Consider the following 17,317-nt stretch of genomic DNA (forward strand, 5'->3'; position numbering starts at 1 on the left):
ATACTACCGTTTCCACTAAAAGTACTCGAGCGCTCTTGCTGTTAATTAATTTAACGACATTAGTTTTTAATCGTAGTAATGAAATAGCTACACTATAAAATAACAAACGGAGCACAACTGAACTTAAACATTCGTTACTTAACGTGCATCCAAAATTATACAAGAGGAACATGCATATTTGGAAAAAAAACTTTTGAAACGTCAAAATAAGTAGGTACAGATCAGGAAAGCAAAAATTCAAGAACTTCATGATCCGATTTCATCGAATTTTCTGACAGGAAAGCATTGGTTGAGACTGAAAATTTGTTAAGGTAACTTTTAAATACTAATAAAGAGGTTTTAAAGGATCTAAAGCAATCTAGAAGGATTTTGTCTCGTTTTTGAGGATATTATTCAACCCTTCAAATGTCTGACTATCAAAAGCTCAAAAAATCTCCTCCGTGGCATTTGGACTTAAACACTGTTAAGACTAAAGGTCTACTACAAGCTTTTTGGGGACTTTTGAATCTCAAGAGGCTCGGAAGCTTCTGAAAAGCTATTGGAAACTGATATGTAGGACTCTTTACGACTATTACACATTCTTAAGGTTAAGGAGCCATAAAAGCTATAAAAAACGCCTCAACTCTCCTAAGTATTACAAGTTTTTAGAACTTCCTTCAGAAGACCAGGGGGTATGACCCTTTCGGTTGAAATAATGCCGACAATAAGGGTATGCCTTCCTGGGTTGCTGAACAATGTGTATAAGTAACGTAATTTTCGGTGAAAGTTATAGGAAATGGCAAAGCGGGGCATCCTTGTATTGTATTTAACATTATTCAAAGTTGGATCAGGAAATCTGGTAGAATTTTGTTACAAATGGACGGAATAATTGATGTATTTTATTTGTCGTTTACTTTTGCTGTAATTTTGTTCAATAATATAGTCGGTTTTATTGTTTAAGTAAAGAAACAAGTGGGTCAAGTGTCCATTTGAAAATTATTTAGCAGATGTTTTATAAAGACTCTTTACCAAAGTTAAAGCAATAGAAGAAGAGTTAGAAAACGTATTAACAACCATTACTATAATTATTTTTTGCATGAAAATTAAGCCCCCTCGTTATAAATACCGACAGGATTTTAAATTTTAGTCAAAATATTTATTGTACCGGGTTTTATGGGGCTACACATTTTCGTTGGGACACCGTGCATACTGTTACGTGCCCTTGATGCTCAAAAATATTCCCAAAAAGACACATCTAAATGACTTTTGATGTTTGATGAAGACTACTTAAGCCTAAAAGCCTCAAGGTAGCTCTAAGAGTCTTGGCATCGTTAAGGTTAATAAACGCGCATATCTTTATATTTTTTTACAAAGTTCTTAGAAGATCTTGGAGACTTTTGCAAACTTTTAGAAACTCTTGAAGAGCTTAGAGGTTTCTACTCAGAAAGAACACTTGTAAGTTCTCATAGACTTTTAAAAATTATCAGAAGTAAATCTAACAGCCTCAAGGCGGAGTTCACACTTTACATCAATTTTAGTAATGTTTTTCAGAACCATATTTTCTCCTCAAGTAAAAAGAGCTGCAAAAAGAAAAAATTTAAAAAAGATATGGGCCTGCGTTTTTCTTAACCAATTATTTAGTAGAGAGAAAAAGAGAAGCCCTAAAAGGTTTTCACTAAGTTTAGCAATGCCGCGATTCAACCTTCAAACGTATTCTCTTTTCCAGCATCTAAAATTCTCTAAAAGCAGGGAGGCAAAACAGTGCTTGAAAAGCGTTTAGAAATGATTTTCAGTATGTTGCATTCCAGAATTACCTTACTTGCCCATACGCCCATCTGCCAAAGCGTTGAACTAGCAATTATTTTCTTTGGCGAAGTTCCAAAATGTCTTTTTTATTCCAGCGTCGAGCATGTAAATTGAGAAGCGTCTTCCATCTCTTAGCATTTTCCATTGAATGTAAATCCGACCGATTTCTGCTGTGCTTGTCCCATTAAAATTGCTTTTCGCGTAAAGAGATGAAGCGTGTTCAAAAAGTATGGATTCCCGTTCCCAAAAGCGATCCAATACATTCAACAATGCCTTCTTCAATGAATCTCTTGTCCTTCGGGCGGCGTCTAGAATAGGTATAGATTGCTTTTTAAGTGGAGGGTGAAGATCTCCAAAGGCATTCCAAAAAGTTTATGAATGTGTCATACTTTTTTGTTCCCCACCTCCTAAAACCTAACTTGTGTTGCAGAATATTGGATGAAGTATATTCAAAAACGTACCCACTCATTCCAAAAGTACTATTACCTTGGGTGCGCTTTTATTTAAATTGCATCGTATAAATATGGCGCACGCTGCTCAAAATCGAATTCGTCCAATACGTTTTTCTTAAGCCAACCTTCGAACGTCTTTTTATTTCTGGTCCTGCTCTTAACGTATATTAATAGTGTTACTAAACGGACAAATTTGGGTAGTCATTGAAGAACTAATCTAAAAATTGTTTTCTTAAAGTTATAGGTATAACATCGAAATATCATCCCTGTATCATACTACAGAAACAATATAAGTATTAAAACATGTTAAGTGGTGATGCTAAATATAGACATTATAACTTTTGCTAATGCGCTTTCGAAGACAATATATATTTCAACAGTTTTCTCAAGGGACAAATGTCATATATAAATCTCACGCTAATGGCTTCTTCCCAAGCGGAAACTGATTAACAAATCCTTTATCCGCTTCCTACTAAGATAAAAACCGAAAATATCGAATAACGCCATCACCCCAAATCCTATCTTTACAAATATATCATACATTGGCGATATTAATATTGATAATAGTAGCGAGTATAGAATAAAAGATTAATCTGTAAAGTAATAAATTTTACTTGAACAATATAGAACACATGTAGTAATTTTACAGATTTGGGAAAGGGTGAAATAAATTGCATTGTATTCCACAGAGACGTAGTTTTATTCTATATTGTACGATTATACAACAAACACCGTGTATAATAGGCCACACAAACTGTAAAATTGTACATGGAACGGATCATTCTGATACTAATAATTTTATTACAAGATATGTAATTGTAACGTAAAGAATAACAAATTACACTCAGACGATCGCACCCTTACGATTCTTACGTACAAAGCGATTTAAGGGAAAAGGAATGGAAAATTAAATTATTAGTAGTAATAATATAATTACAAGGTTTAAATCACTCTGATGTAAATCACGCATAACACTAATCTTTAATTGTTGTTAAAATAGCTTCAAAGTATGAAGAATGACATTGCGATTTCTCTTCACGAGAAAAAGGAGTGTCCGCGGTTTTTCCACGCGGCTTACAAATTTCCACTTCCTTAATGAATTGCAAAGTAATTTAAAGAAATTTAGGTAGGTACGCGTGGAAAAACCGTGACAATCTGTTATGTAATACACAATTACACAATAATAATTATAGAGAATATATCACATTAATCTTTGTGGAGGAATTGAAAAGGAAATCCGATGTTAATTGTGATGTCCGTGATTTAAGTCATTCTTCTTTCTACCCTAAAAGAAAAAAAGCGAAGTTTAAGATTGCGAAAAATTGAATCGTAAAGTGTCAATTTCTGTTTGTATTTTGTTTATTTCGAGTTGTGATCCGTCTTTATGTGCCGTTTTTGTCGGTGAAGGTATCCAATTCAGAACTGAATCTCATTCAAGAATTTAGACAACTTTAAACATATCAATTTCAAAGTCGCACGTTACCAAATCGAAGATTGGTCGAGAATTGAGGAGAGGCATAACAAAAATTCATTTGTGCAACCTTAAGACCTTTTAAAAAAGTGCTATTCTGTTTTGTGAGCGTGTCAGTACTTAGTGACATGTACGGGGTGGCAAAGCAAGGGGAGTCGCTTTCAAAAGGGACGTAGCTATACTAGTAGTGATTTTACCTGGGTTATTGTTGACAAGGGCCAAACATATTCCTAAAATGTATAACAATCGTTTCAAGGTATATATATCACATTGCACTTTTGACAACAATGGATAAGGCGATCTGTATCGCGTACATTAACTGAAATATCTTATTCGGGATAATGCTTAAATTGGCTGTTCAGAAATATCGAAGTTTTTTCGATTCTTTTTCACGCACTACTTATCAGATTTAAATGTTTAACCTTCAATTCTGTTTCGTACGCGAGGGCTGTATACCTACGCGGGTTTAATTAGAATGACTTGGCTTGTAGAAAGTAGGTACACTATAAAACGATCGTCTACCTCAATATAATGAAATTAACCACATCGGAAGGGCAATTGCTCCGGTTGAAGTAATTTAAATATTTATTTTCTTAGTCGAACCAAAGAGTACCCATGGTTACCTGGCTTCACTGGGATAATAGGTACCAAAAGTCACCGTAGGTACTATGAGCAACTATTCCAGTAGACTGACTTCAGACTTAAGGGTAACTTTAAATACATATAAGGGGAATAATAAACCTTAAGGAAGAGCAGAATTTGATGGGAATTTGGAAATGTATATGGTGGGAAATTAAGCAGGACTGGAAGGGAACCTCACATGAATGCGATGGGACCGCAAGGGAAGCTTACGAGAAACTTGACAATCTGAAGTGTAGCTTATGGAGAAACCTTGAGGGGAAAAATAAATGTGAAAAGAAGGAAAGAATTAAGAGACACTTAGAGAGAATTCGAGGGAAATGGAAGTATACATGAGCACAATTGAGGAGAAATATGAGTGGTACAATAAACTTTAGGGAAACTTAGACGAGACATTGAGTTTATGAACAAAGGTTTATAGGGTCAATATAAAGGGAATTTGAGGAAATTAAGTTGAACGGAATATAAGGGACACTCAGGAAGAACTCAAAATGAGCCACAAATTTGAGGAAAAGCAGATGTTGAGAAACCACTTGATTTTTCTAACAGAAATTAAATTCCCTTAGCGAAGTGCATCTCCTTAAAAGTTGATATGGCATATATAAGTTTAGGGGGCCTTTGGGAGGATTTGAGAGCAGCTTGAGAAGAGATATTTAGAAGCGCTTAGAAGAACTTGAAAAATCATGAGAATCGGGACAACTTGGGATGACGGGAGAAATTTAGGAAAGCGTTTCCAAATTAAAATTGAAAATGTAGAAAGTGATATTATGGCGGATCCTGGCCAGCAATAAACTATTTTTAAAATTGCTTCTTTAAACTTCTCAAAAAATTATTTATATGATTTTATCTTTCATGGCATTCTAAATGCTTTTTATCTACACCATTTATACTTGTAAAAGTATATGCGCTAAAAATATTTCGATTTTTACAATTCGTATGTTTAAATAATAACCATAATAACCATTTATTCCGTTTATGCAGTTTTAAAATAATTAGAATTTTTGCATTTTTAAAGAAACCGTTTTTACATTTTTGTATTTATTTTAAAGTCGGAAGCAGCTACTCAAGTCAAAAAAATTATTTTTTATTATGATATTATGATTTTCTTAGGGAATTTCACTCAAGATTGTAAAAAATATGGGCTTTGTCCGTTTGTCTTTACCTTAGAGCGTGTCGTTCAACTTCTACATAGGTCATATAAGTGTCAAACGGAAGTTTATGCTGTCAGAAGGTAAATCTCCCCTTCACGATCTTTTACAGTTCATGGCAACTCCTGAGGGAGTGCAGAAAGAAGTGGAAATTAAAAAATCTACTACCACTACTACTACTACTCTTTCAATTTTTAATATGTTTACTGCGGATTTTTTTCACATATACTGCCAGAAGCTAAATCTCTCTTTTAGGAGCCCAGTCGGTTCATATCAACCCTTCAAGGAATGGATAAATGAGCTATTTTTGAGTGTTCAAAATATTTACTTCTGTTTACTCCCCTTTTTCGACCTTATGTGGATCATAATGACTCTTCAAGTAAAATGCCTCCCATGTACAATCATACGAATTCATCCCCTTCAGGGGTAAAAAAAGGATTATAGAATGAAAATTCCGTAACACAATTAGACTTCAACATATTTTACTTCGATTTGTTTCACCTCTGTTCACAGACGTTTCACATCCTCTAGGAGCTTAACGGTTCATATCAAACCCGCAGGTAAGGGATGCCAATAGAAAACTAAACCACAGCTGAGTCGAGATATTTGTTTTTTTTTCACTCTTAGTGTGAGGAGGTATATCTCCCCAACGGTACATATCCAAGGGCAATAAAGTTGACAACCCCACTTTGCAAAATCATATAAAAATATGCCTATAATTTAAGATTAATTTGTGCCCACAAAATTAGCATTTGTATCCGATTAGTTGCGTCTGAAATCCGATTTTTAAAGTGGGAGTGCTAACTTGAAATCTAACACCCCCACTTTTTCTGATTTAAATTTTATTAATTGCACCAAAAACTATGAATTTGTACCCAAATTACACTTTCATTGTTCTAACAATTTATACTTTATTTAAGCAATTTTTAACTGAAAAGCAAAAGCAATTCTCAGAATGAATGAAAAGAAATGCAGCGTATAAATTAAGGATTAATTTTTGCACACAAATATTTTCTACACATTCTGCAAACTATAACTTTCCTCCGCGACTCCTTTTTGTAATGTGTGGAAGACGGGGAGAGGGTTAGAAATTTATTTTATCTTTCTTGGTATTATAATATTTCTATCAACCACAGTCCTCTTCCCCGACCCCTTATCGTGGCCGGTTATAATTCCTCATATGAATCATCTTGGCGAGACATGTCTATTGGTGAGGGTACTCATACAGGGAAAGTGTAATGTTTGGCCGAGACACGTCTACTGGTGATGGAGAACGCAGTGTCGGGGGAGGGTACCTACAAAAAGAAAATGGAATATTGTGAAGTACTTTTCTAAGGGAATGATTCTTTTTGGATTATATAGCGTAGATTTTGAATATACAGGGTGTTCATTAGAAAACTTCCCACGGATTTATCTAAAACCACTGATAAAAGGAAAAAACGCCGAGACTCGTCAAAAGATTTGTCGAGGGGACAACTTTTTAACCAAAAACTACTTCACCCCCTTTCACCCTCCACCCCCTAGGGTCATTCCCTTAAACTTTTAAGTGAAAAGTGGTATCGAGTAATAGCTTATTTGAAAGGTATGTCGAAGTCCTTTATTTTGACGTTTGATTTTTTTTAAATCGGTCGATTCGTTTTCGAGAAAATTAGAAAAATCATTATTTAGTTTATGCTGAAAGCTGAAAGAGGGTCTCAGGTCTCAGGCCCTATTTACAGATACCACGCTTGTAAGCGGTCGATTGACAATTAATTAAAGCAATCATAGTTACTTTCAGCTTAAAAAACTTCCCTTCTTTTCTATTACATTTAATCTTGATCACACGAATTGACTTTAATTCAAATGAGTGGAAAGGTATGCACTATGCATTGTACAGCCTGATTGACCCACACTCAAACAACTATTTTTCTCGTTATGTTCTCTTATTTAAAGGATCTCCCCCTCTTTCACCTTAAAAATCTCCTTTAAGATTTCGTTAACAAATAGTCAAACAAATCCAAATTTAAATAACGTCAGCTTTAAAATAAAATGCACACCTGTTGTTTTCTTACCGGTGATAACACGTACTCATCTTGAAACTAATTAAATTTTACCTGAATCGGAGATATCGATCGTGTGATGAAACTCAAGATGGGGTTGTGTATATTAGATACCAAAAAGACATAAAACCTTCCCCATACTACTTTTAATAAACAAATTATGGAAGCAGCGGATGGCGTCTTCCACCTACGCCTGACATTTCATTTAATGTTAAAGGGTTGACTGATAAATCCTATCCTTCAGTCAACGGTTAAAGTCAATTAATTTTATATCATGTGAATAAGATTATATTCACTTATGGAATTTTTTATGTTATTGTGTAATTGTCATCGTTTTTTCCCCATGCTGTCTTACAAATTTTGCATTGTGTACTTCTAAATGTTTTAAAAAGTTTTATTCTGTATTCTGCTTAAGATATTGTAGCCAGAAGATGACCGTGTTGGTCGAAACTAGTCGCTGCTTCCATAATAATTTGTTTATTAAAATTAGTATGGAGAAGGTTTTGTGTCTTTTTGGTATCTAAATTTTAGCTTTCGTAACGCGACAACATATGTTCCAATCACAATAACCAGATAAACCTTTTAAACACTTCTTAACATTAACGATAAATTTAAACAAAACTTAAGCATTTAACAATTCTTATACAAAACAACGTTGAACTCACGAATTCCTTGTTTAATTCAAAACTAAGGGGATATAAAGTCTAATTTTGTGGTTACAAATTAGTCGGTAATTAGTAATTATAGGCATATTTCTGTTTGATTTGGAGAAAGTGGGACTGTCAATTTTATCGAAACAAAAGTAAACTCCCCTTTACGAGCTCCGGTCTGTATGTGTATCTATATTTGATTTGATATCAAACCCTAAGGTCACTTATAGAAAATTCAAATATTTCTTCGGTTTTGAAGATATTTACTTTGGTTTTCTTCACAACACAAGAATATATATGTCTGTACTTATACTATATGAGGAAGTAAACCTTCCCTTTAGGACTTCGTTTTGAGCTACCGCATACCTACTTCTATCTTTTTTTATTTTAACAGTTTTCACATTCTATAATTATGTAGAAAAATAAATTTCAATTTCAAACACCAATCCCTTTTGCAAAGGTTTGATTTTTGTGCAGTTTCTGATTTGGGTAAATCAGTATTTCTCCTATTTATGTTCTGTTCAAAATGGATTTAAACTGCAATAGCATAGCAAGATCAAATAGTTTCTCATGGTTTCCTGCATGTTACTTTGAAATTTTCGAAATAAGCATGAAGAACGTGCAATTTTATGCACAATCCTACCCCCTTTTTAGTGCACTTTCATACTTTCAAAAAATATAAAGTGCACTTTTTCGCTCTTGATGTCTGTCTGTCTGTCTGTCTAAGTCTCGGTCTAAGTCACAAAGGCTCCGGAACCACACCACTTTCAAACTTGGTAAGGGTGTCAATCGATCAAAAATTAAATTATTTCATGTTTGTATTCTCGTTAAGGTATGAAATGTTCGTGAGGGCTTTTAAAATCGAAAAAAAAAAATGCGAAAGCAGCTTAAGGCCGAATATTAAAAATCGTTATTTTTTAATTAATTTTGGGAAAACGTGAAAACGCTTTGTTTATAACAAGGAGAGAATGTTTGGATTAAAAATTTATTTACAATTGCCTAATCCGAAATAACACCCAATTGAAATGCGGTTGGAAATGGTTTATGATTATACTTTTTACCTGTTTTGTATTAATAATGCGTTAAAATAAATGTTTAAGAACCACGATTCGAAGGTGTCTGCACACAATATCTGTACTCTGTAGAGGACTCCTAACAAAACGAATCGTTGTCCTTGTTCACTGTAAATTAGCTGTTTCCTATAGTTTTCAGTAAAATTATATTTCCACTTACCGCTCACATTGCGACGCCCGTGGCAGATAACGTTTTAACCACTATTTCCGGCGAACTGAATATTTTTATAATTCACCAAAACTAACCACTTTTGATGAGTGGCGTAAATTAGTGAATGGGAAACACTATAGGTATTATTTATAGCTGTGGTGTTCCACCACAGAGTTTATCATGGTTAGATCATGAACCTTCGGTTTTCATTTCATAAAGTTACTTTGGATTCTCGTTGTTTACAATTGTCTTGGGGACTGTGTGGTTTTGTGGATACTTACAACCTACCTCAATAAAAAAGGTTTTTAGTTTCTGGTTAGAAAACAAACCCAAATAACATGCAGACCAAAACAAAAACGAACAAAATTACATACAAACATAATTTAATACATCTCTTTAACATAATACATACACTTAATTACAGGCCGTTGTACAACAACACGCATTTAAAAATAGTTAACATAAAAAATCTCCTAATTACATTTGAATAGAAAAGAAGAAGAAGAAATTAACACAAATATAAACTAATAATAAAAGAGAAACGCGTGTGATAAATTGTTAAATGTGTCCATTAGTAGCAACTGGGTATCGTCCCTTTAATATTAAATGAAGGGTTGATGCAATTTGCATAAACTACCGAGGTATTAGTTGCGCTTTTTAACAGAACAAAAAAGTACAGGACTGTTAACAATTATATTAACTTGTAAACAGATGGCGAACGTAATTTATTTAGAATTTTGGACGCATAAATTACGTCGACGCGAAAGAACCGCAACTTCCTATGTTTGAACTTAATTAATTGAAAGTTGATAAGAAAACCTCGTCGTTTCCTTGACGATAAGTCTACAATTGCATTTTCATAAGAGAAAAAAGGCTCCGTAAGCAAATATTGACACGCAGTAAGGGAGCGTCAGTCGATATTGAGAATCGCGCCCTTTTATTATTTATTGCTAATCCGGGATTTGTGTCTAGAGAGAGTTTGAAGTGAGAGAAAGTTTTTGTTAGTTAATTGGCACATTGCACTAATGAATTTTTATTTAGGTGAAGTAGGTTACGAGCTTTGGGGGCTAAGGTGGGGTTAGAGGGAGTCCTACTTGTAGGGGTAGCCCATGCCTTGGAGGTCCATGACAACGTGAAGACACCGGCCCGCCGTGATGACCATGGTGTGCTGAACCGTGTAGACTGTTTGCCATCCGCAACTGAAACAAAGATATAACTTTAGTATATGGTTTTTTTTACTGTATACAGCGTGTCCAAAAACACGTTATTCAAATGAAATCATTCTCTCACAGTCTCAAAATTGATTTAACAAATTACAACTTGCAAAATGCACTTAAGATGAACTTTCTTGATAGCCTTTGAGTTACAGTGCAGACAATACGAACTCAAAGTGCTACATTAAAAGGTATAGCCCCCAAATCCAGGTAGGTATAACTATTCACGGTGTAGATTTCAAATCAAGTGGATACATTGTAAATAAATCTGCAAACTTGTGAGAAAACAAGAAGAAACGATCTATTAGGTATATAATCAAACGCCATTATACCTTTTTTTTCTTCAAAATTCAGGTAGCCAAAGCAAACATCAGTTCCGGTGCATAATTTCCATGTTACACGGTTCATATATTTACTAAAGCGATCTTGCAGGATGAGATAACATTCGACACGGATTAAATTTCAAAAAGTTTATCAAGATGTGATATTGTCAACAGTATCAATGGTTTAATCCTATTGGTGCACGACAACGTAACCGTCGGCGTAGCTTTACAAGCGTTTTTTATGCACCTATTTTATTTAAGGATGATACTTTAGAATCTTTTTGGATATTTTAATAGGAGGGTTTACATAAACAATTATGGCGCTAGACGTTTTTTTTACGAGCGGCGTCTTTTTTAGGATTATGTGGATTAGTAGAGAGTTAAGTAAATAAATATAAGGGAGGATTTTTTATGCTCGCTTCAATAAATTCTTAGACTGTTAACAATGTACTAAGTCTGTTTTACGAAACAATTACTATCTGGTAGTACAATAACGTTATTTTTATAGCTACGCCGATCGTTAACTTAGAGCTTTTAATGCGAAGGATAAAAATGAGCGTCAAGGAGAGCAGATGTGGAACACATAAAAAATGAAAAGTAATTTACCTACTGTACAGTTATACTTAATCTCGAAAGTACATTTAATTTCCTCCAGAACTCGTTTATTAACATTTAACGCTTTTTCTACTGCTACTATTTAGACAGGGTAGATTAGCCGATTAGACACCCATTCATCACCCTGCAGTAATTTTAGTTGAACTGCATAAAAAAATGTGTGTAAAAATCAGTCAATACGCTCTCCATATTATATTAGAAGAAAGATCATTAAAATCTTACCAATTTATCATAGCTTTGTTCTTCCGAGACCAAGATTATTCCCAGCATGAGAGTTTTAAACAAAATCAGCCACAAATATTGTTGCAATTGATCCTTCCTGAATCCTGATATGTATTTAAGCTATTCATAATAATTGTGTAAAGATGCGCTGACGTTGTCATAGAGATATAAGCTCTGTAATTTTGTAAATTGGTAATTTGTCAATAGAATAAAAGTCTACAACCTTTTGTCCAGCGAATACATAACACTCCCCGTAAGTTTCTTTTAACCCTTCTCCCCCTATCATCAAATTCACGTCGCACACCCAAAACTTTTTCCTCGGTCATCCTGTTAAGGTTCACTTATGTCATTGTTTAACTTATGTTCTTCGTTCTCCTTTCGACGAGTTTCCTCTCATGCACTTTTCCATTTCCCAAATTCCCTTCAAATTGGCAAATTTCTGTTAAATGGAATAGCTTTATCCCACTATAAAATATCATCCCCCTTAGTTTCCGACTAGTTTTGTATTAAAAAGTTATATATATGAATATTAATATTTGGGGAACGTTTTTTGAGGGGGAAACTATTACAGAGGTAAAATTCCGAACGCAAATGTTCCGGGGGCCAATTTGTTACAGAAGTGTGAACGAATTTCCAGGGATACATATACGGTGAGACACTTTTCTATAGGGATGAATATACTCTTGGAACCTATGGGGGACGCGGGGACTACAAAGAACGGATATTCTTTGACCAATTGAAGAAAATTTATGGAGCTTCTCTGATAAACTAATACAATTTGGACTGGTAAACTGAAAATGGTTCAAAATTTTGAGAATTTCCGTTGAAGCCTCGTTGCTAACTATATAGAAGGGCGATCAAGAGCTGGCCGCTGACCGGCAACCGGTTTGCAGCCTGGAGCGCAAAATAATTTTTTTCGTATCCGGCTCGAATTTGCTCATGGAGAGGTGGTGTTACTTTCCTGACTGTCGAAATCTCGATTTTAGGTAGTGTTAGTGGTAGCCACTTAGGGCCAACTGGACAAAACAAAAAGCGCAAAATACGCACAAAAATTTCAACAGCAAAGTGCTAAAAATTGATCCGTCTTTCCAACGCATTCCCTAAAAAGTTGACCCAAATTTGGGGGACGTGTAATTCCTCCAACGAGCCACCTTTTTTTAAACATCCTTGTCTATGTGCTTTCGAATGAGTCAAACGAGGGGTGTCGTTTATTTTTCGCTCGTCGACTACATCGCCCCCTCACGAGGTTAAACAGCATCATTCGATTTCGGCATTCCCTGAAAGCACAGTTCTTCTTCCGTAGGCCAAAGAAAAAAGAGGCTCGATCGGACCACAATTGACGGAGTGAAGAGCGAAAATGTTAACTTAGAACATCGAACCTCCCAACCAAGAGTCTCCCTTATATTCTGGAGGGAGAAAGAACGACACGGTCGAGGAGGGTGCGTTCGAGTGGACGCACACGTGACCCACTTCGGGCGCATGAAAAGGCACGACGAAGCAGGTCCGGCTCAAGGCAAAAGTTACATGTAAGCTATCACTAAAATTTGCGCCTCTACCCGCCTCGCTAAAGCCTGAACAATGGGAATTTTTGGCAGGCAAGTTTTTAAAAATGAAAACAGTTTTCGCCATGAATTCATCAGTACTTCCGGTTTGTGTGTACAAATGAAAATAAGTTATGGCATAAATATTCTTATAAATAAGAAACTTAAGACTGCGTAGTCTGCGCATGCACACACCTGATGTTTAAAGTATGCGATATGTTTGCCTTTACTAGAAGAATCTCTGGTGAACATTTTAAAAAATCTATAGATAAGAAATCTGCCTCCATACATCTAAATTAAATTAAACAAAATCTAAGCATTAATGCAGTGTCCAAAAAAAGTAGCAAAATGGTCGTATAAAGAAGGAACCAACTTCAACCTCGTACCCCCGCCACCCCCATGCCTAAATTTTGAATTGTGACGTATCACTTGTGATACATCATTGGAAAGCTTTTAAAAAATGATTTTCAGAAATACCATACACTGGTGCGCATTTAAACTGTCCATTCACAATTTATGTAATAAAAATGAGTAATTTGAGTATTTGATGAATTTGTCAGTGTTTGAAATAAAAAAAAATTTCTTAGATCTAGTGATGCTTTGGAAAAACAATGACAGCAATTTTTAGTAAATAATAATTTTCTATTGCTTTATTTGTTGATCGGTTATTATTATTTTAGTCTCGTTTTTAGTATTTCTTGGCAAGAAAATTACAAATTTTGAATTTAACTAAAGATTTCATAATGGTGTACACGTTAGCCGAAAGAGTTGAAATTATTTTCATCTATGGTTCTGAAGCGCGATCTGCATTTAGAACAGCAGCTGTTTTTAATGCCCGACACCCAGAACGACGTGTCAGTCACACTTATGTTGCAATGTTAGTGACTAAATTTGAAGAAACTGGGTCAGTGGAAAATAAGAAAAGAGACGGACCAAGAATAATGGATGAAGCTACTCAGATTGAAGTTTTAAGTCATTTTGGTGCAAACCCAACATCATCTATTCGAAAAGCAGCGACTATGACCGGACTTTCGCGAGAAACTGTACGATGAACTCTTAAGGTGCACAAATTCTACCCTTATAAGATGCAGATTGTACAGGAACTAACCGAAGACGACTCCGATCGAAGAATCCAATTTTGTGAAATAATGACCGAGAATATTCAAAATAATCCGGAACTGGTGAAAAACATTTGTTTTAGTGATGAATGTACATTCTTTTTAAATGGAAATGTGAACAAACATAACTGCCGGTATTGGGACGATAAAAATCCTCATCTTTTTCGTGAGGGGCATACTCAACGGCCCCAAAAAATTGGTCCTCTATTTATCGAAGGAAATTTAACTGGAGATACTTACCTAAACATGCTACAAAATACCGTCGAGCCTCTCATCACGCATGAAATAGAGAATCAAATAAATCCAATTGACGGAAACATGAATTTGATTGACGATTTCATACATTTTCAACAAGATGGGACTCCTCCTCATTACTCTATGGCTGTTCGTGAATTTTTAGATGAGAAATTTCCGGGACAGTGGATAGGACGAAGAGGTCCTATAGAATGGCCAGCACGATCTCCAGATCTGACACCATTGGATTTCTTTCTTTGGGGTCATTTAAAATCGGTTGTGTACAAAACTGAACCAGCTTCCATAAAAGATCTTCGCTACCGGATAGTCAGGGAGTGCCGTTCACTTTCCAGGGAAGTGTTTAAAAATGTTAGAAATGAATTTGAAAACCGTTTGTGGTATTGTTTAGAACAAAACGGTGAACATTTTATTAAATAAAAGTTGTTTATTTGCGGAGTTCAAATTTTAGTGTAATAAATTGTGAATGGGCAGTTTAAATGTACCAGTGTTGGTATTTCTGAAAAGCATTTTTTAAGAGCTTTCCAATGATGTATCACAAGTGATACGTCACAATTCAAAATTTAGGCATGGGGGTGGCGGGGGGTACGAGGTTGAAGTTGGTTCCTTCTTTATACGACCATTTTGCTTCCCCCTCGATTCTACCGAAACGGTTTTGGCCATTTTGTGATACCTCTAATATAAAAAACGATATCGCCCATTGAAAGTTTTAAAAGTGTCACCCTGTATAATAACAGAACCTGCTCTTCCCATTATGCCATCAGTTTCATATTCAAGCAATTCTTCTTCATGTTTCAAGTATCAAGTTTTACTGAAAGGTTTGATCTTACGCCATTCTATCTATTTCAAGGTATTGTGCCTCTTGAAGGTGCAAGTTTTAAATTTCACTCACGTTTGAAATTGAACCATTTTGAACCACAATTGAACTCGCAATAGCTTTATCGTGGCTTAGTTTACAGGCACCTCGAATGCCATGGTAATATTCAGGAAATCCATTGATCCAAATTTCGGAAAGTGTATTTTTCATTAAATCAGAAACTTTGTTATTGGTATTTTGTTACATAGTTATTTATTGCATATTCAAAAAGTAAAAAGCGATGTACAAAGTATACTGGATGTTTCACTTAAAAAAATAGTACGCACAATTTCAGGCTAAACCGGTAGTAGCAAAATTAACATACTTTGTTCTTTCTGCAGTATATGCACATACCAAATTTGCAGATAATAATTTACAGTTCCGAGGCGTTTTGCTAGCTGAGTTAAACGTATTAAATGTTTAAAAAACTACTATAAAAATCTCAACAATTTCTAATGACCAAAAACTCCTACAAATTCAAATGTCGAGATATGGTGAGGAACCAAAGTGGATTAATTAAGTATAATAAAAGTACTGTTTGTAATTCTTTTCTTAAAATACTTAATTCATAAGTACAACTACAAACTCCTCTTTTCGAAGGGGGAGGATTTCATCCATGTCTTAAACTGACATGTCTCAAAACTACCAGTGCCTTTTCATGATGTAAGCTTCAAAGCTGTAAATACATTAACAACGCACAGCGATTATTATATATACCTAATTTATTATTAATTGCGAAAAAAGAATGTTTCACGGAGCGAACTATAATAACTGCTGTAAAAAGTTTGTTGGCAATAAAGGCATTGTTTCCAAACTAAAAAGGGAGACTATAGCAGTGATTGACCCGTAGAAACGGTAGCGTCTAGAATTGCGAGGGCGCTCTTTAATTTACGAGGGTCGCGCCCCCAACGAATACCACCCTCGATGCTTGTTAGTGATCTCTCGCGTGCGTTATATTCGACAACAAAAAACATCATCTAAGCATTTTGTACGTTTCGATCAAGTCACTGCGGCGAAAAATCCAAAATTAATTAATCGTCAAGCTTGATGAAGGATTAGGACATGAAGAGCAAAAACGTTGACCAAAGCCGAGGCGGCATACAGAAACAACGATAATTATTAAAGTTTTAGCCCGAAGTATTTTAGAAAGTCACGAAAATATCACCTTTAAGATCTAAAATAGATTTTAATAATCGAAATTAAGCGTCCTGCCGCGGATAATGACCGGTATTTGTGTTGGCTAATTGATATAGTTTTTTTTTTGTTTCTCGGCCTTGTCCAATATACGCAATGGGAAAGAAAAATAATCGAAATGTCTAAATATTAGATGATACGTATCGTTGCCTCTCGATGTTCAATAGGAAAACATTCAACAATTCAATAAGTACCACCCCTTAATAAATCATCTGTCCGACTCCACTATTATCCATTATATTATTAGTGATATTTGCAGCAATTCTGCATCCTGTTCGGGCGTACAATAGCTGCACTGCACCGGTCAGTATTTGCTATAAAAGGATCTGACTTCTTTGTTATCGACAATACCTAGGAAGTTAAGTGCCAATTATTTATTAAATTATTCGTTGCTGGCATATTCAAGCGATCGTGATGTGTTTAAATTGAAATGATGCAAGCTCACGTATGTTTAGTTCCGAAATCCCCCATCTAAGTCTGTTCTGTTTTTATAATCTTATTATCTTAAAGGGAGCATCAAAGACCAGTTAATCCCGCACTTCATGCGATTTATACGTGAATATTATGCGCACTG

The 17,317-nt window shown here is 35.0% G+C and overlaps 1 protein-coding gene across 1 annotated transcript in view; it reads right to left on the reverse strand.

Annotated features, from left to right (window-relative positions):
- Positions 1-2,918: 2,918 nt before the first annotated feature.
- Positions 2,919-17,317, reverse strand: part of LOC116170711 (protein big brother-like) — a 49,675-nt gene continuing 35,276 nt past the window's right edge. Inside the window, exons 6-7 of the mRNA XM_031487215.1 lie at positions 10,503-10,607; positions 2,919-3,522 (exon numbers count right to left, since the gene is read on the reverse strand). Coding sequence (XP_031343075.1) covers positions 3,481-3,522; positions 10,503-10,607 — 147 coding nt within the window. The 3' untranslated portion in view covers positions 2,919-3,480. The remainder of the gene's footprint in view (positions 3,523-10,502; positions 10,608-17,317) is intronic.

The sequence above is a fragment of the Photinus pyralis genome, unplaced genomic scaffold (assembly GCF_008802855.1).
Source record: "Photinus pyralis isolate 1611_PpyrPB1 unplaced genomic scaffold, Ppyr1.3 Ppyr1.4_LG5, whole genome shotgun sequence".
NCBI lineage: Eukaryota > Metazoa > Arthropoda > Insecta > Coleoptera > Lampyridae > Photinus > Photinus pyralis.